Source organism: Dermacentor albipictus, chromosome 2 (genome assembly GCF_038994185.2).
Source record: "Dermacentor albipictus isolate Rhodes 1998 colony chromosome 2, USDA_Dalb.pri_finalv2, whole genome shotgun sequence".
NCBI classification, from domain to species: Eukaryota; Metazoa; Arthropoda; class Arachnida; order Ixodida; family Ixodidae; genus Dermacentor; species Dermacentor albipictus.
In genome coordinates, this window is record NC_091822.1 from 208,032,515 (window position 1) to 208,055,787 (window position 23,273).

General features: G+C 48.7%; 1 protein-coding gene across 1 annotated transcript in view; it reads right to left on the bottom strand.

The window, feature by feature from the left end:
• The window catches only part of LOC139056417 (uncharacterized), a 96,220-nt gene extending 79,700 nt beyond the window's left edge, over positions 1 to 16,520 (bottom strand). The window contains exons 1-2 of the mRNA XM_070534634.1: positions 16,431 to 16,520; positions 10,828 to 10,893 (exon numbers count right to left, since the gene is read on the bottom strand). Coding sequence (XP_070390735.1) covers positions 10,828 to 10,887 — 60 coding nt within the window. The 5' untranslated portion in view covers positions 10,888 to 10,893; positions 16,431 to 16,520. The remainder of the gene's footprint in view (positions 1 to 10,827; positions 10,894 to 16,430) is intronic.
• Positions 16,521 to 23,273: the final 6,753 nt, after the last annotated feature.

The following is a 23,273-nucleotide window of genomic DNA, read 5'->3' on the forward strand; positions in this document are numbered from 1 at the left end:
CAGCGTGAATTGCAGTTTAAGTGCTGTATATTAATCCGCCGTGGTTGCTTAGTGGCTATGGTGTTGGGCTGCTAAGCACCAGGTCGCGGGATCGAATCCCGGTGGCGTCGTTTCGATGGGAGCAAAAATACCCATGCACTTAGATTTCGGTGCACGTTAAAAAACCCTAGGTGGTGCAAATAATTCCGGAGTCCCGCACTACGGCATGCCTCTTAATCATATCCTGGTTTTGGCACGTAAAACCAAGTAATTCATTTTTCGAGCGAAGCGTTTATTGGTTTACAAGTGGCGTAGTCGTGGTCACGTAAAAAAAAAGCAATGGTCCCGTAGCAGAGCAGCTGCGGGAAAGAGCCACTTGACGAGTTGAAAGCTGCGCCGGAGAGTGAGTCATTAGCAAGGATTCCAGCTGCATGGGCACGATTATGCCACGCGCGCAATCAGAGCCGTTTCGCCTCCACCGGGGAGGCGAAACGGCTCCCCGGTGGCTTCGGCGCCCGGTAGCTTCGGCGCCCGGTGGCTTCGGCTCCCCGGCGCCGGCTTCGTGTCCGTTCAGTTCCGCCTCGAAAAACGGTTCGGACGGCCACGCGTTGCGCGTTCCGCAGAAGAACTGGCAGCATTCGACGAGCGGCGGCGAGAACTCGCCAGTGAAAGGGCCCGCTGTCAGCGCGCCGATCCAGCCGTTAGAGCTTCCCTAGCCCTGGCAATCCGACATCAACAAGAAGACCCCGAGATCAGGGAGTGGGAGGCCGAAGCAATCGGGCACCATTACCTGCGCGTTAGTTAACCCTGAAGAAGGTCAGGTGCATGCAGGACAAACTTCGCTTACCCCCATTTTCCGATAGTGGAAGCGTTGGTCATTTCTTAAAATTTAGTGTTGGATATTAACAATATTAATGCTACGTGAGCAGAATAACTTGGCCGAATACCAAATGTTTGGGAGAAAGAATGTTAGATCTTGTCAAATATTGGTCAAATGAGTAACCATATTTTTTCAATAACATTGCGGAGGAAGGAAAGCATGGCAGTGGGACGATATTTCAAGATGAGTGATTTGTTGCCTTCTTTAAATAGAGGTATTAGCTTGGCCTTTTTCATTACGGTGGGGAAAATGCCTGTTTCAATTATTAGGTTCATTAGGGTCTTTTAGCGGTGCTACGGAAAGTATGGTACACGGTACGGTAAGTGCGTAATACCGTACCGGTCGAGGACTGCGCATGCGCGAGCTTTACCATACAGAATGACTTTCCGTGCGGCATACTACACGGTAAGGATTCGGTAAGGCTCGGCTGGCACCGTGTGTCGCGAGCCGAGCTGCACCAAGCAAAAACAGTGAGAAGCTGATGTCGGCCACAGAGTCCACGTCTCGCGTGCTTTTTTTTACCGTGATAATACCAAGACAAGAGGTTACTTTAAATCACCTTCTGCGGAGCGACGAAGTGGCAAGAAGTAAACAGTGGCATAAAAAAAAACAGGTAGGTGACGCCGTCTAGTGATGCAGAGTTTACTTAGAGGGGACGCAGAGTTTTTGTTGCAGTAACTAACTATAGTCTATTTATCTGCTGGTGTAAAGTGTCAGCAGCGGTGCAATTTACAAGAAACATACCCTTTTTTATGTATTGATTAGATAAGAACACCTATGTTACAAAAGGTTTCCCGTGTTGCAGGGCAAGTGTCACAAGATGTCGCTACCGGCCTTGTGACTGGCGTCTAAGTTGCCGTAGCCGGGCACTTCTGTAAAAAATAATGCACGTATGGACAAGGTTTACTAAAGCTTTCTAAAAGTATTCGTCAAAATGAATATTTCACGCTCAGCGCATAGTTATTGCATTCTGCATAGCCACAATGTTAGCCGCTATCATTATCATCACATTACCGTACGCATCGAGCGGCACACGTAGCTAAAAGGTCTTCGGTCATCGCGGTAAATTAGTACGGAACGGTAATACCGTACCGTATACCGCACTTACCGTACCGCAATACGGCACTGCTAAAACTTTCTAATGATGATAGCGGCTAACATTGGGGCTTTGCAGAATACAATAACTATGCGCTGGGCGCGAAATATTAGAGAGTTTTAGCAGTGCCGTATTACGGTACGGTAAGTGCGGTATACGGTACGGTATTACCGTTCCGTACTAATTTACCGCGATGTCCGAAGATGTTTTAGCTGCGTGTGCCGCTCGATGCGTACGGTAATGTGATAATAGGGACTTTTAGCGGTGCTACGGAAAGTACGGTATACGGTACGGTAAGTGCGTAATACCGTACCGGTCGAGGACTGCGCATGCGCGAACTGTACCGTACGGTATGACTTTCCGTACGGCATACGAGGCGGTAAGGCTCGGCTAGCACCGTGTGTCGCGAGTTGAGCTGCACCAAGCCAAAACAGTGAGAAGCTGATGTCGGCCACAGCGTCCACCTCTCGCGTGCTTTTTTTTACCATAATAATACCAAGGCAAGAGGTTACTTTAAACCACCATCTGCGGGGCGACGAAGTGACAACAAGTAAACAGTGGCATAAAAAAAAAAAAACCCAGGTAGGTGGCGCCATCTAGTGATGCAGAGTTTACTTAGAGGGGACACAGAGTTTTTATTGCAGTAACTAACTATATTCAACTTATCTGCTGGTGTAAATTGTCAGCAGTGGTGCAATTTACAAGAAACAAACCCTTTTTTATGTATTGATTAGATAAAAACACCTATGTAACAAAAGGTTTCACGTGTTGCAGGACGAAGTGTCACAAGATGTCGCCACCGGCCTTGTGACTGGTGTCTAAGTTTGCCGTAGCCGGGCCCTTTTGTAAAAAATGATGCGTGTATGAACAAGCTAAAGCTTTCTAGTATTCGTCAAAATGAATATTTCGCGCTCAGCGCATAGTTATTGTACTCTGTAAAGCCCCAATGTTAGCCGCTATCATCATTATCAGATTACCGTACGCATCGAGCGGCACACGCAGCTAAAACGTCTTCGGTCATTGCGGTAATTTAGTACGGAACAGTAATACCGTACCGTATACCGCGCTTACCGTACCGTAATAAGGCACTGCTAAAAGTCTCTAATGATGATAGCGGCTAACATTATGGCTATGCAGAATGCAATAACTATGCGCTGAGCGCGAAATATTAATTTTGACGAATACTATTAGAAAGCTTTATCACCATACGCGCATTATTTTTTACAGAAGTGCCCAGCTACGGCTAACTTAGACGCCAGTCACAAGGCCGGTAGCGACATCTTACGACACTTGTCCTGCAACACGTGAAACAATTTGTTACATAGGTGTTCTTATCTAATCAAAAATAAAAAGGGGTATGTTTCTTGTAAATGGCACCGCTGCTGACACTTTACACCAGCAGATAAGTAGAATATAGTTGGTTACTACAATAAAAACTCTGCGTCCCCTCTGAGTAAACTCTGCATCGCTAGATGGCGCCACCTACCTGTTTTTTTTATGCCACTGTTTACTTCTTGTCACTTCGCCGCTCCGCAGAAGGTGTTTTAAAGTAACCTCTGGCCTTGGTATTATCACGGTAAAAAAAGCACGCGAGGCGTGGACTCTGTGGCCGACACCAGCTTCTCACTGTTTTAGCTTGGTGCAGCTCGGCTCGCGACACACGGTGCCAGCCGATTACCGTCTAGTGTGCTGTACGGAAAGTCATTCCGTACGGTAAAGTTGGCGCATGCGCTGTCCTCGGCCTGTACGGTATTACGTACTTTCCGTACCATATACCATACTTTCTGTAGCACCACTGAAAGTCCCTAATACGAAGGCAAGAGGTTACGTTAAACCACCTTCTGCGGGGCGACGAAGTGGCAACAACAGTGGCATAAAAGAAAACCAGGTAGGTGGCGCCATCTAGTGATTGAGAGTTTACTTAGAGGGGACGCAGAGTTTTTATTGCAGTAACTAACTATATTCTACTTATCTGCTGGTGTAAATTATCAGCAGTGGTGCAATTTACAAGAAACAAACCCTTTTTTATGTGTTGATTAGATAAGAACACCTATGTAACAAAAGGTTTCACGTGTTGCAGGACGAAGTGTCACAAGATGTCGCTACCGGCCTTGTGACTGTAAAACGCCTCAATTTTTTAAAAGTAGCGCCATTCTTAGATCATTCCGCCACTCCCCTCACCCTGGCGCGTCCTTCTCTACGCCTACTGTCGCCCCAGCCTCCTCCGCTCCCCCATTCGCCAATCTGTGTCACGTGGAAGCAGGCGCCACGCTTTTGTATATTTTTTCCTTTCCAGTGCGGAGCACGCGCCGCGCTTTTGTATATTTCATTCTTTCCAGCGCGCGCCGACCTCCATTGTTGGGCCTGCGCGACGAAAGTATGGCAGGCGGACTGACGGAGTGCGTTAGCGTAATAGAATCTGTAAGGCGAAGAACTTGAATGCGATGCCGTGCTGCTGCGCCTTCGGTTGCCGCAACAGACACAGCGAGGGCGAAAAGCTTTTTGCTTTGCCATCCGGCGGGCACAACGCAAAAAGAAGTGTGGATTCACAGCATCGGGCGGGCTGACCTCGAGGAAGTGGCAAAGAACGCACGGCTTTGTGAAGTAAGGGCCACGGCTACTCACAACGTCTTTTTTGAGCCTAGTTCACGGCTTCCGCTTCGAAAAAGTGGGTGTTCATGCTCCGCATGGTTTTTAGCGCGTTGGCTGACTTTCTTTTTTTTTTTCGAATGTGCTCTCTTTGTTTCATGTAGTTTCATCTTGCGGTGAAATGCACGCATCTGCAGCTGGCCTGTGACATAAAAGCGACTTTATTGAGGGTGTGTTTTCAGCTCCACCAGAAGTTCGCACATTCTCGACGCTTTTGCAAGGCTCACTACGACTTACAATGCAGTCTTTTAGCTTGGAATGTACGCCCGCATGTATTGATTTGGTTTGTGGTGATTAAGGTTTTCAACGTTCCGAAGCGACTAAAGGTAGGATGGAGGTCGTAGTGGATGGCTCCGGATAATTTTGTCTAGCTCGCCTGGGGATGTTTAACGTGCACTTCGATCGTAGAGTCGTACGTGGGCCCGTAAATTTCTCGTTGGCGTTTCATAATGCTCGCGCGGGCGCGCTAGCGCTGCTTTAGAAGTTGGCGCCTCGGCGCGATGGTATTTCTTCAATAAATTTTATTTACTAGTTGTAACAACTTGTCATTATTTCGCATTATTGACGGCGCCTCCAGGGCACCAAAGCGGCAACGGGAACACCAAAACTAGAACCAGGGCTGGATGGGGCTCGCCGAAGCATGTGCATGCCAAGGGGTTATAAGTTCGCGGACAGCCAATTTTGTATGCGAACACTCCCTGCGCCGCCTGCTTTATTGTAATGTCACGCGCTCCGCAGAGGCCTCCGTTAGCCATTACATGTGCCCTCTTGGAGCAGTACTTATAAAAAAAAAGTATATCGCCACGATTACCAAAGCACCACGCAATGAAAAAAAAAAACGGCCCTGTTGCCAGGCGTTGCCGACCGCATACAGCCAGAATCTCTCACGCACCGGCCGAACAAAAGTATCCTGCAGGTACGCAAATGAACCTACGAAACAACGTACACATACTTTCACGCTGTCAACACCTGAAACTTTGGTAATTACGCGCGTGTTTGAGTACACCGCGTGCTTGCGTCGTGTTTCAGCAACACGAACTCTCAACGTCGCGCGCTTTACGCCTTAAATACGCCTTGAATAATAGTCCTTTTCTCTATTTCTTCCGCAATTCCAACACGAAATTCTAAAGGCCAGTTACCGATTGACGAATAAAGACCTCGATTGAAAAAACTGCTCCGCAGGGCTCGAACGAACTTTTCTGCGGATTTCCTCCCGTAGCGTGTTAGCCATTCGTCTACTACGGCAGGCCCACCACCGGCGGCGCCACCGTCGAGGCTGCGCCGAGCGGAGGAGGAGGGAAGGTAATGGCGCTACATTGGGAGATTGAGGAGCTTTATGTGACTGGCGTCTAAGTTTGCCGTAGCCGGGCCCTTCTGTGAATAATAATGCGTGTATGGACAAGCTAAAGCTTTCTAGTATTCGTCGAAAAGAATATTTCGCGCTCAGCGCATAGTTATTGTATTCTGCAAAGCCCAATATTTGCCGCTATCATCATTATCACATTGCCATGCGCATCGAGCGCACACGCAGCTAAAACGTTTTCGGTCATCGCGGTAAGTAGAGACATTTAGCGTGTCCGGTATTCGGGCAAGCGTGGGCGGTTTTGCGGTTTAGCGGGGGCGTCAAGGTGAGCGGCCAGGTCGGTGGCGCCAGCTGGTGGCGCAAAGCTCAACCACACAAACATAGAGCTAATTACTATATTCTGCTTAGCATCTGGCGTAAATTTTCGACAGTGGCGTAATCGTGTTCACAATTACGCCGCTGCCAAAAATTTGCACGAGTGGCGAAGCAGGATATGGTGAGTTACTGCTGTTTTAGCTCTGCGTTTGTCTGGTTGAGTTCTACAACACCAGGCGGCTTCACCGCTCCGGCCGCTCGCGTTTACGCCCCGACCATCCGGTAGTCCGCCCAAAGCGCTCCCGTTTACCGGAATAGCGTACAAGCTAAAGGTCTCTAGTACGGAACGGTAATACCGTACCGTATACCGCACTTACCGTACCGTAATACGGCACTGCTAAAAGTCTTTAGGGACTTTTGGCGGTGCTACGGAAAGTAAGGTATACGGTACGGTAAGTGCGTAATACCGTACCGGTCGAAGACTGCACATGCGCGAACATTACCGTACGGAATGACTTTCCGTACGGCATACTATACGGTAAGGAGTCGGTAAGGCTCGGTTGGCGTCGTGTGTCGCGATCCGAGCCGCACCAAGCCAAAACAGTGAGAAGCTGATGTCGGCCACAGAGTCCGCGCCGTGCATGGCCACGTGTCGCGTGCTTCTTTTACTATGATAATACCAAGGCAAGAAGTTATTTTAAATTGCCTTCAGCGGAGCGACGAAGTGGCAACAAGTAAACAGTGGCATAAAAAAAAAACGGGTAGGTGGCGCCATCTAGTGATGCAGAGTTTACTTCGAGTGGACGTATAGTTTTTATTGCAGTAAGTATATTCTACTCATCTGCTGATGTAAAGTGTAAGCAGCGGTGCAGTTTACAAGAAACAAACCCCTTTTTTATGTATTGATCAGATAAGAACACCTATGTAATAAAAGGTTTCACGTGTTGCAGGACGAAGTGTCACAAGATGTCGCTACCGGTCTTGTGACTGGTGTCTACGTTTGCCGTAGCCGAGCACATCTGTAAAGAATGCGTCTATGGACAAGCTAAAGCTTTCTAGTATTCGTCAAAATCAATATTTTGCGCTCAGCGCACAGTTGTATTCTGCAAAGCCCCATGCAATGTTAGCCACTATCATCATTATCACATTACCGTACGCATCGAGCGGCACACGCAGCTAAAACGTCTTCGGTTATCGCGGTAAGTTAGTACGGAACGGTAATACCATACCGAACTTACCGTACCGTAATACGGCACTGCAAAAACTCTATTATGTGTGAGAACGTGCCAGAATATGAAGGTGCTGTAAGTTCATGTAAACGGAATGAAAGCCGTCCAGTCCTTACAGACACGTCTATCATGTGCGACAAGGTTTATTGTCGTTGACAGCGCTGCTGGAACGCTAGGTATAGGAAGGCACTGCAAATTCTGTACGCAGCACGGGGCTCACTCGCGATCACGGCACGGTCCTTCGTCTTCCTCTTCAATCGGCACATACACAGGGGTGCGTCGGCTTCATTACGATGCCCCGGGAGCAAAGTGTAGACATCCTGGCGACTCACGGCGCAGAGAAGATGGTCGGGTCGTAATACGGTTTCAGGCGGTTGACATGTACTCTCTCTCGCCCACGACGACGCAGGTCTGGTGAGCGCCTCGACGATATAGTTGACCGCTGAAGTGGCACCGATGATACGGTACGGACCGTGATATCGCGCCAGGAGTTTGGAAGAGAGGCCAGGAATGTGGGCTGGTATCCAAAGCCAAACAAGCGAACCAGGAGCAAAGTTGTGCGGTGGTTGATGAGTACGGTCATGTCGTGTCTTTTGACGTTCTTTAGTCTCGCTAGTCAGGGCACGTGGCAGCTTACGGCAATCTTCAACATACTTGGCGACATCGGAAAGCGGAGTATACTCTGTAGCGTCAGGTTGGTACGGCAGTATGGCGTCCAAAGGGCATGAAGGCTCATGACCATACACAAGGAAAAAGGGGGAAAGGCGGTTGTCGCTTGCGTCGCGGCGTTTTATGCAAACGTAACAAATGGGAGTATGGTGTTCCAGTTGAATCTGCAACATGTCGCCAAGTGTACGAGTAAACCACTCGGTCACACCATTGGTTTGGGGCTGGTACGCGGTCGATTTTCGGTGCATGATCCTGCACTCAGCGAGGAGGGCTTGAATGCACTCCGACAGGAAGCCCCTATCACTCAGAGTTCTCGGGGAGCACCATGGCGAAGAACGAAATTGCGAAGGATGAATAAAAAAAAACAACTTCACGGGTGGTCGCTGCCGGTAGAGCTGCAGTCTCGATAGGGAGTAAGGTGATTTGCGCCGGCATAGGATCCCGGCCACGGCGGCCGCATTTTGATGGGGGCGAAACGCGAATAGGCCGCCATTGGAATCTGAACCTGGCAACGTTGAACGCTATAATTCACCGATTTCCACACCCGCTGCATGGAAGCGGGCCGTAGAGATCGATGCCGACGCGGTCGAACGGACGAGCCGGGCATCGGCTGCAACGGTCCTGTGAAACGCTGGGTCTTTCCTTGTTGACTTGAAGTATAAGACTGAATGTACTTTTGCACAAAGTTGTATATGCCTCGCCAATAATAGCGCTGACGCAACCTTGTGTAAGTTTCGGAAACGCCGACATGAGCGCTTAGGGGATCAGCGTGAAAAGACGCGCAGATGTCAGCGCATATGGCGAGGTATAGCAAGGAGCCAATTCCGATCGTCGTGCATATAGTTGCGGCGATAAAGAATGTTGTATCGTACGTAAAAGTGGGTTGCTTGGCGACGAATTGGTCGTGTCGAAGGGACATCAGACGGAGCGGCACGGCAGTCAAGTGACAAGTGTCGGGCGCTTGCGCTTCTCTGTGAGCACGTCAGGGATGGTCAACAGTGACAGGGTGGACGAGGAAGCTGACAAATCAGACGTCAGTGGGGAGCGCGAGAGCGCATCAGCGTCGGAGTGGTACATGACGCAGATGTCGTGCTCTTGCGAGCGAAGCGCGCAACGTCCCAAGCGTGCCGACGGGTCTCTCAAGGAAGAAAGCCAACAAAGGGCATGGAGGTCAGTAACTACGGCGAAAGAACGGCCCTAAAGGTATGGGCAACACTTGCTTAGTGCCCAGATGATCGCTAGGCGCTCGTTTTCTCTGAGTTATTTAATTTTGCTTTCTTTAGAGTATGGCTCACATAAGCGACGACGTATTCTTCATAGCCAACTTTCCGTTTGCCCAGAGAAATAATCGAGAGCTCTTCTGTTGCCGCTTTCACTGCCGCACTTCAAAATGTGAAATGATAGTGTCTTTTCACCAATGATCTAGCAACGTTTCATGAAAGCGTCGCACTTATCTCCTGCTTTTCTTTATTTTGATGTTTTTACAGTTATGTTTTCTTTATATTGTGCATCGCATTGACATGTATAACGCATCGAACCAAATACCCTTTTTTTCTCTTGTTTCCTTCACATTGTCAATTGTTGAGCAACGCACTTGTCAAATATGTCTTGATGTGTATTCATATATCTACTATTGCGATATGTGTGTTCATATATATAACACTTTACCATTTGAAATTATATAATTCAGTGCCGTACTTCACACAACATTCACTTTTTCTCCAGTTACATTTTTTTGTATGTGTGCTCTTTTTGTTGTTCAGGTATATTTGTACCGAAGAGTAACCCACTCCTGCTTAAGGCCTGGAATTCAGGCTAGCAGTACTTAATAAATAAATAAATAAATAAATAAATAAATAAATAAATAAATAAATAAATAAATAAATAAATAATTGGCCAGCTATTTGTGTGTGCCGACCGTGCAGCCGTGACAGTTCAACTCGGTCGCCTTGAGCATATATGTACGAAACAGAACTCCCCTGCTTGAATCGAGGGGAAAAAGAAACTTGCCCAATAAAAGCGAATTCTTAGGCGGTAATGTTCTTTAGTCGCATGCCATGACAAGAAGTTGGGGAAATTAGTTTCCTTGCGCGCAAGCGCGTACCTATCTCTTGCGGCAGATAAACGCGTCATTGCTTGTGCTTGTATTACTCTTTTGCTTACGAAAATGGGACAACAGTTCCATCTAGGATTGGGGGGGGGGGCAGGCCGCCCCTTCAGTACTTGCCTGTCTGATGCAACATAATCCTTTTTTTTTCAAGTCACCGCAAAATGCCACTACTCTCTTGTGAGATCAATTAGTGGTAGTGCATTTTTGAAGCATGATAATCAGGGGTGCGCGTTACAACCGAGAGCATTGCCCTTTCCAGTTCTGGCCATAAAACACTTGGTGCAAGTTCAGACTCAATACGATACTGAACTGAATATATATGTGAAAGACAGTAATGGGTTGAGCTTGCTGAACAAACTCGCAGGTTGAACGATACAAGAACACAGATAAGATAAACACTTGAATGTTTAGCCCAAACATAACGAATGCATCCTCGCTTCTCCAACGACTCTTCAAGATATTTCTCTCAATGTCCCGCTCCTCTACTGGTGGACCAGTGTTTCCTGGTGACCGGCTGTTGTCGTTAAAATTGGACGTCTGTTCGATCGGGGTACGCTCACAACGCTCATCTACAGCTTATAAGCTTCTATGGCTTACCACGTAAAATGCAGCGAGGACAATCAGGCTTTCCGTCGTACAGGTCGGCTTGTTGCACATGACGATCTGTTAAAGAGCGCGAAAATAAACGATATAATTCTAAGGTTCTATTTACAAAAATGCAGCATTCCAGCGACCATGTGTCTTGGTCTTCATGCGGCGTTATAAGGATAAGAACCTTCCTGAGCACCGAAAGCACGATGAGTATGGTATGGTATGGTATGGTATTCCTTATGCGATGGCGCACACCCACTGTGGGGGATTGGCCAAGATTTGGATGAAATTAGGCAATCGTTATTAAATACTAAAATTGGTAAAGCTAACTGGAGGAAATGAACAAAAATAAAATGTTCAAGAATTCAAGACAATCTCTTTGTAGCAATTATAAATTCCTCCATGGTTGAGCAAATATCCCCGTGGCACTTTCCAAGAGAGGTAACTCCAAGAGAAAGGATATTTATTATTGAAAAGCTTAAACCAAGCTGCGTAAATCTTGATTCTAGAATATTTTTTTTTTAAAGAAGTAAAACGGCGGCAGAATATAAAAGAATGATCTATTGTTTCATCTTCTCCACAGACTGGGCACAGAGGGGAGGGCACCAGACCAGCTCTGTGACGATAGAAGTTTAATTCAGGTATTCGACAACGTAATCGGGTAAAGATGACTTCAGTTTTTCTGGTGTGAAAGGAATTTTTGGGCCAAGGGAATAGGAGGTGTCGATATTCTGAAAAATGAGCTACAACTGGGTTCAAAAAGTCTTGAATAATTGTATATCTCCTGAATCTAGTAGTCATTAGGTAAGCTATTGTAGGAAGTAATGGTAATACAGGGCCACTAAGGGCCGCTGTCGCGAGACTGTCAGCCATTTCGTTCATGACTAATCCTTTATGTCCAGGCACCCAAAGCAATCTAAATAAATTTATGTGGGCAGGCGCTAGAAAATGAAATGTACGTAAAAGGTTAGTGACACCATTTGCTGTGAGCGAGGAACATAAGGATAAAGAATCTGTTAATATTACTACCGCCGACATTGACGAATTTAGTTTGCGTAAGGCTAGAACTACAGCTAGAAATTCAGCCAAAAATATGGAAAAGAATTCCGGAATCCTGATTGCAAATGACCACTCTAGAGCGGGAGAGAAAATGCCGATTCCAGATTTTTCTTCACGCTGTGAGGCGTCTGTCGCAATGACCGTACTTATAGATAAACTCGAGAAATGGTCCTGTAATAAGCCGCCAATAGCCGGAGCGAAGGTCAATAGAGGAGAAATAGCGAGCACCGTGGAGGCAGTCAAGGGCGCCATCAATCCGAGGTAGGGGATACACGTCCTTTTTCGTAACCCTGTTAAGGTGCCGATAGTCCACGCAAAAGCGCCATGAACCATCCTTCTTTTTGACCAGTACAACAGGTGACGCCCATGGACTATATGATGGTTCAATAATGTTCTTGGCAAGCATTTTGCGAACTTCCGCGTGAATAATTTGCCTCTCAGCTGGTGACACTCGATACGGGCGGCGATGAATAGGACTAATACGATATTTGACAGCTGTAGTTTGGGCCAAAGGACGATCGTTAAAGTAAAAAATATCGTGGTAGGAAAACAGAACGCGGTAGAGTTCACGAGCGTGCTCGGGTGGCAAGTTGGGCGCAATCATTTTCTGTAAGTCAGCTATGGTACAATTTGCCGACTGCAATGGTAGAGGAGCATCGGATGAAGTGTCGTCTACTGCAATGGATGGTACTGAGTGATCCGCGAATGAGCAAAGCTGGGCCAGAGACATCCCGCGTGGCAGCACTTGTGTCGTCAAGCCAAAGTTCACCACTGGCAGGCAGACGAAATTCGCCGTAATAGATAACACTGTATGAGGTACTGTGATCCCGTGTGTAATGAGGACGTCTTGCATAGGAGCCGCGATGTTGTGACCGTCGGGGACTGGTGGGGACGACACTAGGTCAACGTAGGTCAGTGCCGAAGGTGGCAAGCGAACGAAGTCGACGGAACTGAGGCGACTGGGGTGCGGTTCAGCAGGATCCAGAACAGGCAGGTCAAGGCGGAGAGTGCTGGCGGAACAATCGATGAGAGCAGAATGTGCGGAGAGGAAGTCTAAGCTGAGGATGATGTCGTGGGGACAGTGGGCGATGACTGTGAATAGCACGATTGTTGAGCGATCGGCGAAGGAGACGCGGGCGGTACACATACCAATTACGGGGGCTGTTCCGCCATCGGCGACACGGACAAGAGGCGTCGTGGCGGGCGTGATAATTTTCTTGAGCCGGTTACGAAGGTCAGCGCTCATTACGGACAAATGCGCTCCAGTGTCCATGAGTGCAGACACAGAAACACCGTCGACTTGCACGTCAAGAAGGTTCAGATGAGTGGGCAACGTCAGTAGAGGATTTGGCGGCGTAGGGAGCAATGCAGCGTCACCTCGAGGCGCTGCATCGTCTTGTTTTCCGGCTGGGAGCGGCGTCCGAAGGGAGTCGGCGAATAGGAGTGACGGGGCTGGGGAGAGCGAGATTGTAGTTGTAGGGGCGAAGGCGAACGAGAATAGGAGCGGTTCGGTGCAGGAGAATCAGCGGCGGCGTTATCGGGGCGTGCGGCATAGGGACGAGAAGGGCCACCTGGGGGGCGAGAGAAGGCGGTATAAGTAGACCGGGTCGGGGAACTCCAGCGACTGCGACAGTGCCGAGAAATGTGCCCGATTCGATGGCAGTGGAAACAAATGGGCTTGTCGTCAGCAGTGCACCATTCAGATGGGTTGCGGAAACGTGGTGGGTAAGAAGGTGCGGGACGGGGCGGAATCGAAGAAGCCGGGTGGGTATCAGGACGATGGGCCGAGCAGATGGTGTGAAGACCCATGTTTTCGAACTCTTGGCGGACAACTGCCTGGATCAGTGAGACCGTGACTGCAGATTTGTTGGTGGGACTGGAGTCGAAGGCAGCCAGATAGGCGGCCTCGATCTCACGCCGGACGAGCCTGGTAACATCGGCAGTGTTGTTGGGACGAGGAGTGTCGGCACAGGAAGATGTCGCCGGGGTGTTGGGCAGACGGGCAAACTGCTGGTCAATACGTCGGCTTTTAGCGAGTTCCAGGCGGCGGCACTCTTTTATAACAGCATCCACAGTCGCTACGTTGTTGCAAACGAGCAATTTGAAGGCGTCATCGGCAATGCCTTTGAGGATGTGGGCAACCTTGTCTGTCTCAGTCATGTGGGTGTCAACATTGCGGCACAGAGCCAAGACGTCCTGAATGTACGGGACATATGGCTCTGTTGACGTCTGCACACGGCCGGAAAGCGCCTTCTGCGCGGCAAGTTGGTGACCGTAGGGGTTGCTGAACAAGTCCCGAAGCTGTGTCTTAAGTGAATCCCAAGTGGTGAGCTCATCTTCGTGCGTGCGATACCAAACTCTAGGCGTGCCACCAAGGTAAAAGACTACGTTGGCTAGCATAATAGTAGGGTCCCACCGGTTATTGCGGCTGACGTGTTCATACGGGCTGATCCAGTCATCGACGTCTTCCCCATCTTTGCCCGAGAATACACCAGGATCACGGGGAGCGGGGAGAGTGATATAGGTCGTCGAAGTGGCAGCAGGAGTCGGAGCCGGGGGAGTGCGGTTGTTGTCGCCGGGAGCCATGAAGGAAGGCTCGACGTACCGTCCACTGCGAAGCTCCGTGACGAGGTACAGGGAACGTCCACCTCCACCAGATATGTTACGTAGGAAGACGCAAACGAAAAGCTGTGTGCAAGTATATCAAGAAGAAAACACGCTGCGCTTGGCCAAGAGGCAACAACCCGCGCTAGCTTCTCATCGTCGTCGTCGTCTTCGCACTGCTCGCCTTTTCGTGATCGCACATATTGTTCCGTAGGAATATTATAAGAGAGAAGTTTTGCATTATTTGGGTAGATGTCATCATATATAATTTGTAGGTTCTCTCGCACATCACAAATAGTCGGTATCTCCCAGAGACTTACATTTAAGGGATTGATCAATGTTTGTACGAAGACCACCTGTGGTGTATGAAAACGATGCCAGTGTACTCCAAAGAATAGTGCGGGCTGGGGAATGAATATGTATTCCAATCTTGTAATAGGGGATTCATACAATTTTAAGACGATTTGCACCGTCAGTAAACGAAATCTACACAATATTGAGGGCAACCTGACTTCTTGGTGTAGCATGTTATTTGCAACACATTTCGGTAATCCGCAACACAGTCGTGGGGCTTCCCGCTCAAGTAGAGCAAGGGGACGTAATTTATAAGCTGGAGCACCAGAAAATAAAACACATCCAAATTTTAAAATGGGCCGCACATACTTTTTGTATATCATTAAAGGTGGATTTCTTCGCATTCCGGACCGATTGTTGCACAGCTTACGTAGCATACCAACTGCTCGCACTCCTTTTTTAACTATATGGCCAATATGGCCGAGCCAGCTGAGGCAACCGTCATATACTACACCTAAATATTTCACCGATTCCACTTGAGGTATAGCCTCGAGGCGATAGGATATCGATGTGTTAACGGGATTGTTAATAGCGAAAACCAATATCGAGCATTTTCTAACGTTAGATGAAAGGCGAATTTCGTTTAACCAGGTTTATATGGCCTTGAGGTAGATCTGTAGTCGATAATATAGAGAGTGAATATCACTGTCTGATGCGAAGAAAGCAATGACTTGACATAAAACTGTTTACAGCGCAAACACATGCAACCACAAAGTAAGGGACAGGACACAAGCGCTGACTGTCAACTAACATTTATTAACGGAAGACGGGTGCCTTATATAAGGGGAAGGCAGAAGCGAAAGGGGAAGGGAATGATACAATCGGGGAAAATGATGATGCGCATCGATAAACGAACATGCCAGCAGTCAACGCATTCAGGCGCGAAGAAACAAGAAAACGATGAAACTAGACAAACACTAACAAAAGACGAGGGATACTAAGAAACAGTGAAATCAGAAAGCAGCCGCTTCCAAAAATTGAAGCTCTGCCGCAAAAAGCGATACAGAAGGGGTGCTTACGCACTTGCGGCAGAGCTTCAATTTTTGGAAGCGGCTGCTTTCTGATTTCACTGTTTCTTAGTATCCCTCGTCTTTTGTTAGTGTTTGTCTAGTTTCATCGTTTTCTTGTTTCTTCGCGCCTGAATGCGTTGACTGCTGGCATGTTCGTTTATCGATGCGCATCATCATTTTCCCCGATTGTATCATTCCCTTCCCCTTTCGCTTCTGTCTTCCCCTTATATAAGGCACCCGTCTTCCGTTAATAAATGTTAGTTGACAGTCAGCGCTTGTGTCCTGTCCCTTACTTTGTGGTTGCATGTGTTTGCGCTGTAAACAGTTTTATGTCAAGTATGCACCAACTCGCCCAGAAAGAAGTTTTAATAAAGCAATGACTATCGCGTATACGTATGTTTGTACATCTTGATGAAGAGGAAATGGAGCACATCAGAATATTAAATAGTAATGGTGAAGTGACAGCTCCTTGAGGAACACCTCGTGATTTCCTGGTGACCGGCTGTTGTTAAAAGTGGACGTGTGTTCAATCGGGGTACGCTCACAACGCTCAGCTACAGCTTATAAACTTGTATGGCTTACCACGTAAAATGCAGCGAGGACAATCAGGCTCTCCGTCGTGCAGGTCGGCTTACCGGGTCTGTCCTCTTTCTTGTTTCCAAACAATGTCGCATACCCACTACGGCGGATTGGACATAAGCAGGCGGGTTTGTTTTGTGTCACCAATAAAACTGTAAATTGCGAGGAAGCATCCGAAAAGCGTCCCTGTGGCTGAATCCCAGCGAAGATTCCCCTAGGGAGAGAATAGCTGGCGAATTTATCGACAGCCCTAGTCGGCGTAATGAACTTTGTAATAATCGCATTGTTTGTCTTAAACAGAGGCTGCAGGACAGAAAAAAGTGCTTGTTATATTCGGGCACATTGTCAGACCACTGTCTCCTGTTTTTTTCTGTGCCTGGGTGAACCACGGACCGTCGGCTCTCGTACGGCTTTTCGCCGCCACGCGCCACCGCCGGATATTAGGATCAGTAAGACGCGATTGGAGGATTGGTGGAAGGGGGGAAGCACAGTTCGCAATAAGAGATCAGAAAATTTGGGTGTGGGAGTTCATAGTATGTTTTTATTCTTTTTTTGTTGTTTAACCTAGGTAGGACATTAGGCAGTATAAGAGCAAGAGCTTGGTGGCGCAACCCACCGTTCCAAAGGGGACGCTCATAACATCCATACATCCATCGTCGCTCATGGAAACGCAGGGTGCGACTGTATTCGCAACTGTTAAATGGTCGAGCTTTCGAGTGTACTCGCATTGTTTCAAGTACAATGAAGACTTTTGTAAACTCGAACCCTGAAGCACTCGTCGCTGAGGGCAACCAGCCAGAGGCATGTGTCGTTCGCGGCTATTGCTGTTCGATGCGCTCGCGCGTCGTCTGCTGCGCCGATAGTTGAAATCCAATGCGTGGAAAAACGTTCCGCCACCGCTATGCTCGTTTATATGAAGGTCGATTTTTGAAAGCAGTGCTTTCAAAGCTTGGGCGCTGAAAGAGGCCCGTCCTAACGACTACTGGTGTAGCAGACTGCACGCAAGCCGGGTGCGATAAATGGCACGTCATGTCGTTCGGCTGCCTCTACAGCAAAACGTGATGCCGCGTTCCCTTCTTAAAGTTTTTGAGAATTACATTTGTTGCCACCGCAAAGAAGCCACAGCTGGCGTCAGAAAATGAGGAGCTTTTAGGAACTCAAAGCAGTTGAATCGTTCTGCCGCGCGCTTCCTGCAACACATGAAGCTCTGCAGAACCTGCATGCAGACATTTCTCAGCAAATAGAGAGGTTTATGTTTTCAATATCAATGAGTTGCGAGTCATGGCTTAGATTTATTTTTACCATTTAAATGGTGGAAATAAAAGCAATTATTGCGGAGGGAAACTACCACATGATATTGAAGCGTATGCGACTCTCACATTTTCACGTACTCTCGCGAAAGGGGCTTTTTTACAAAATGTTTAACTGCGTCGTGCCTATCAGTAACATTGAAGGTGTAGTTGCAGAGGAGCGGCCCCAGGAAACCAACCGATACGAGGTTCTGTGCTCGTTGCTCGCACTGCTCTTACACTTTGGCAACCTTGAAGCGCAAAGAGCTGGGACGGCGCACTCCGCTAAGGTAGCCAGTGGCTTCTACAAGGTCTGGTGCCCCTGCAAGGCACGGTCAGCAAAATCTCTTCAAGAGTCCAGGACAAAGAGAAGTTGGTCTGATGGGTAGAGCAGCCCACCTCGATCTTGGCTCCGAGTGAGCTGAAAGAGCGGCTGGTTGCTTACCGGCTTCTTACACGAAGTAACGCAGTTCTCGCAGTCAATATGCTCGCCTACAACCCTTGCCATGTATCCCCCCACACAGGCGGTAGCCGAAATCTGTAGCGATGACAGTTGCTGTGGCAAGATTGTGGTATTGAGTCTCTGCAACGCCAATCTTGCTCTCGAGAGCTGTGGCATTGCTTGCACAGTCGAAGTCAGGGGAGGCATTGGAGCTAGAGCAGGAGCTGGTTGTGCAGATGAAAGTGTATCATAGAGTGTATGTCCCGAAATCGCACCACATTCTTTGTGGGCAATATTGGAGGCTGCATTGGACGCCGCCATCCCGGTCTTCAGTAGCTTTTCGAGACCTGACAGTGCAGCCCGAACATCCAACATGTCGTTGCACCCGGATGACATTCGAAAATTTCCAAAGAGCGATTCAGTTGGATCACTGTTGAATTTTCGAGTGAGTACAAAAGAAAACTTCCCTTCTGTCAACAGATATCTGACGCACGCCACGGTCGAATAGGTGGTTGACAGAATTGCTTCATACGTTTCGGCTGTAAGGAATTCACGGGAATGTCCAGATCTTTTCTTTAATGTCTCTACGTACATAGGGAAAGTGATCTCAAGCCATTCAAGCCGCGGATCAGCACTGTAGAGTTGACCAAACCAGAGCGCAGCTTTGTAAGTAAACATGTTTATACAACAGTGGCATCGTAGTTTTGTAAAGAAAACTTGAATTTCTCTTGAGCGACTCCAATCATTATGCCATATAGTAAAGAGAGACGATGGAAGGCAGGAGACTGTGTGTATTACGGAATTTTGAGTCAAGGAGACAATTCTGGGCCTATTGGCCACACAATGGAGCGGAGTCACCTCCTGGCGGACGCTGCCTGAACCACGCTTGTGTGGATCACGAGCTGCTGAACAGATATCCCTTGCCGTGCACGCCTGGGCTAGTTCAACTGTTTTGCCGCTGAAACAGAACGTATGGACAAAGTGGCGCTGGTTATAACGTGTTCGCTGTCGTCTGCTTTCGCGATCGGTTATAATGTTCGCGCTGCCATTTCGGCAAACCCAAACCGTTTGTATTGGTGGTGAATGAATAAATCTAGAAATATAAAATAAGAACAAAATTTGCGTATGTTTTGAGTTTATGAGATAAGAGGAGGAGTATCGGTGCAAGAAACATAAACAACGAACACAGCTGCAATGCTAGACGGCATAACTTTCTCTTTGCTAGCCTCCGTAAGAGACTGAAAATAAATATTATAAAAGATTCATAAATAAACTAGCTTTGCTTACAGATAGCCTAATGCCAGATATGACATTAGGATTTACTACTGTGTGCCGTAATGAAAGGCAGGGGATTTGGTTGAAGTTCTGAAAGTTCCTGCGCCCGATGTGTGCGAGAAATTGATCGAGATTGTTTCAAGGAAAGGCGAGGATATTTTTTTTTATAGACATAGCAAATATCTGGACACTCCAAGTGCGTTTGTTGCCAGTCGCCGTGATGTTTCGTGTAAAGGGCGATAACACCGTCACCGCGCGTCGTATGCTGCATGCGCAAGTGAAAGCACGCGGAAAGCACGTGCAAAGCGGAAAGCAAACGCGTCGTTTTCCGTCGAGGGCGGCGTTGTGCACCGGCAGCGACTGCGCGTTGGCGCAACTGATGATCGCCGCCAGTACACTCGTGGCTCGACTTCGCGAAGCGGGGAGGGCTTCGACAACAGGTGCGTACTTCGTACGGCCGCACCCGGAAAGTGATCTGCAGGCGGCCTTTGTGCGCGCTGTGTGCTCGCCGCTCTTGCTTTGAAGCGCTGGACCGCACGCTGCTGCTGCCGCGTTGCTCACACCGGCGTTTTAACAGCCAGTGTCTAGAGAGTGTGATGTGTTAGCTCGCGCGCGTTTACGCCTTGTGCTCATTTAGTAAGCGAACGTTTCTAAGTTAATACGGCCGATAAAGCTACTACCCTTGCTTCGTATAGCTGTGCACTAATTTGCTATGGCAATTGATACTTCGCCTTGCGGGCGAAACTGCAACTTAAAAAAAAAAATATTGTCTGAGTTCTAGGTGAGTTGAAAGCTTGCAAAAGCGATCCATGGGCTTTAAAACGTGTTGCGCAACAGGCCTTGTGTCACAAAACTCTTTCCAAACTGCAAAGTTAGCTTTTCTGCGTGCTAAGGCGGCAGCATAACCCTCGCGCAAAAGATACGTACGCAGTGAAACTGTTTGCGTAATTCTCTTTTTGAATGCACGTCACACTCACGGGCAACCTTTAAGAGCTAAAATGGGTGGTAATCGTTCTGTCGTAGAACGTTACGGTGGTTTCCCGTTTCTAAGAAGCGCAGAAGCGTACTTTACAATGTAAGCAATAAAACTGTTGTGAACTTTATGAACTCTGCAAATTATGTGACTTAATATGCGAGGTCTCTATGGTTTCTTCCTGTGTGAAAAAGGCAATAGGAGCGGCTTTTTAACGTTATTTTAGAGAGCAGCGGATTACACGCACCGACATTTTTCGTGTTCGGGCAGTAAACCTTTGGGAGCCAAGTGACCGACCGATCAAAGCCTTGTGACTTCATGCTCGCTACAAGAGCCGCCGTTCTAACTGACATGACATGCTTGCTGTCCATAGAAGGACAGCATGTCACTAAGTGTGCGGTTAAGGTGCTCCGTTAGACCCTTCATTTGTGGATGTAAGCAGTGGGAAGTTTGTGTTTAGTTGCACACAAGTGTAGAATGTGATTGCCAACTTTAGAAAGAAAGTAGCGGCCTCAGTCGATGAGCAGCTGTCGAGGGGCGCCGTCGTGAAGGACGGCGTTCTCTAGGAGGAAGTCGGCGACATCGGTAGCACAGCTTGCCGGAAGAGCCCGCGTGATTGCATGTCGGGTGGCGTAGTCTGTTGCTACAGCAATCCACTTGTTTCCCGAAGCAGACGTAGGAAAGGGGCCTAAAAGATCAACACCTACTCGGAAGAATGGTTCTGATGTTACCTTAAGTGGTTGAAGGCGACGAGGGGCCGTATTCTATAGCGGTTCGCTTTGGAACCGGTTCGGTCTGGCTGTTACGTCGGGATTACGTCACTCGGAGAACGAGTGGAACGGGACGGCGTGAGGGGAACCAATCAACGAGTGGCGGTCTGCCGGAAGATCACGTCATCATTTGTGTATGTACTTGGGGGACGGTAAAGCAATTGAAGGATGTTGCTGGTGTGATAAAAAAAAACATTGGTTTGTACAGAACACTTGCAAATATAATTTTCAGTTATAGATGTGAGCTTGCGGCGCAGACGGCTACTGGGAGTTGTAATTTTATTTGTGTTGTTTTCTTATTTAGTCGCTAGGTGGTGTGCTATACGTTATGCAAACAACTTGCCTCGCTTTGTTTACGTTTTGGACTTGTTCGCGCGCCGAAACCGAAACGATGTCATCGCACAAAAACAGGCGGCTGAGTCGTAATATTTCAGCGAGGCAGCGCGAAATGCTCGTTTCATTTGTCGAGGAGCACCCCTACCTAGCAAAGGCGTCGTGTGTGTTGGGCCAGCAGCTGACGGCGGCTTTCGTTGCGCCGTGGATGGGAATCTAACCCATCCTTTTTCTTTGCCCACAACCGTAATGGCCTTGGCGACGGCTGTAATGATCCGGCTGACCGAAGGCTGCGACAGTGCAATCGCTTCTTCATTCCCGACGCACTGGAAAGCTTCCGGTGGCAAAAAACCGCCGCGCGCACAGCACTTTCATCGTAGTGTCGACACCACGAAATCTTTGAGGTCCGAGATGTTCTTCCAGCTCATCGCAAAGACGTCGCACTATGTCTTTAGAGAGCCTAAAATGCCTTCGCGAAACTCTTCTTCGGCCATGCCGAACGCGTCGCGTCGTTGTCTTTCGGCGCTCGCCAGCAGCTCAACCAAATGGGAGGAGCCGCCATTGCCGTCTCTGTCTCGTCTCGTCTAGGTGCCGGCTCGTCAGCTGGTGCGAGACTAGCCGGCAGCCATGGTTGCCCTAGCAACCCTCGACATCATGCTCGCCACCGCGCACGACCCTCAAGCGAACCACTTCTCCGCGGTTCCTCTCGTAGCAGGGAACCGGTTCCTTTCCAGATGATTGACAACGTGTGTGACGTCAACAAAATTTGTCGTCCCGCCCACCAGGGATGGCGACAACAAAGCGCCAACCAATGGCAACAGCCAGACCGAACCGGTTCCAAAGCGAACCGCTACAGAATACGGCCCCAGCAGGCAGTGTGGTCGGCCTTTTGCGTCGTTGACAAAGGTCACACACAGCGACATAACGGCAGACGTCACGGTATAGACCAGGCCAAATTAAGCGTCGACGAACGCGGTCGTAAGTCCGTGACACGCCAAGGGGACCGGCAGCCGGTACATCATGATGCTGGGCGCGAACAGTCTGACGCAGATGCTCAGGCTCAACGAAGAGCAAGTCGGTCAAGGCGGTCCGGACGCATATTAGAGCGGTACAATATACCATCTTGAAGTTCAAACGAGCGAAGGGAAGGATCGGGCGCCGTTGAAGTGAGCCATTGAATAAGGTGTTGCAAGGAGGCGCACCGACGTTGTTAGGCTCCAATATCGCGAAAAGCAGCCAGATAGAGAACGGTGACAGGTATGCCAACCGTAGAAGCGTCAGGAGGGTCAGCAGGATGGCGCGACAAGCAGTCGGCATCTTGATGTAATCGGCCGGTCTTGTATACAAATGAATAGTTGTATCCTTGCAGGCGCAGAGCCCATCGGCCAAGGCGCCCTGAAGGATCTTTGAGGGACGAAAGCCAACAGAGAGCGTGGTGATCAGTGATGAGTGTGAAATGGCGGCCGCACAAATAGGGGCGGAATTTACCCACTGCCCAAACGAGAGCCAGACACTCGTGTTCGGTGATAGAATAATAGCGCTCAGCAGTGGAAAAAAGGCGGCTGGCGTAGGCACTAACACGTTCTCGCCCTTGTTGTTTCTGTGCCAAGATAGCTCCAATACCGTGGCCACTGGCATCGGTACTGACTTCTGCAGGAGCTGACTCATCAAAGTGAGCGAGAATGGGCGGAGACGTAAGCAGCCCAATCAGCTCGGTGAAAGCACTAGCTTGCTCAGGGCCCCAAATGAATGCAGCGCCTTTCT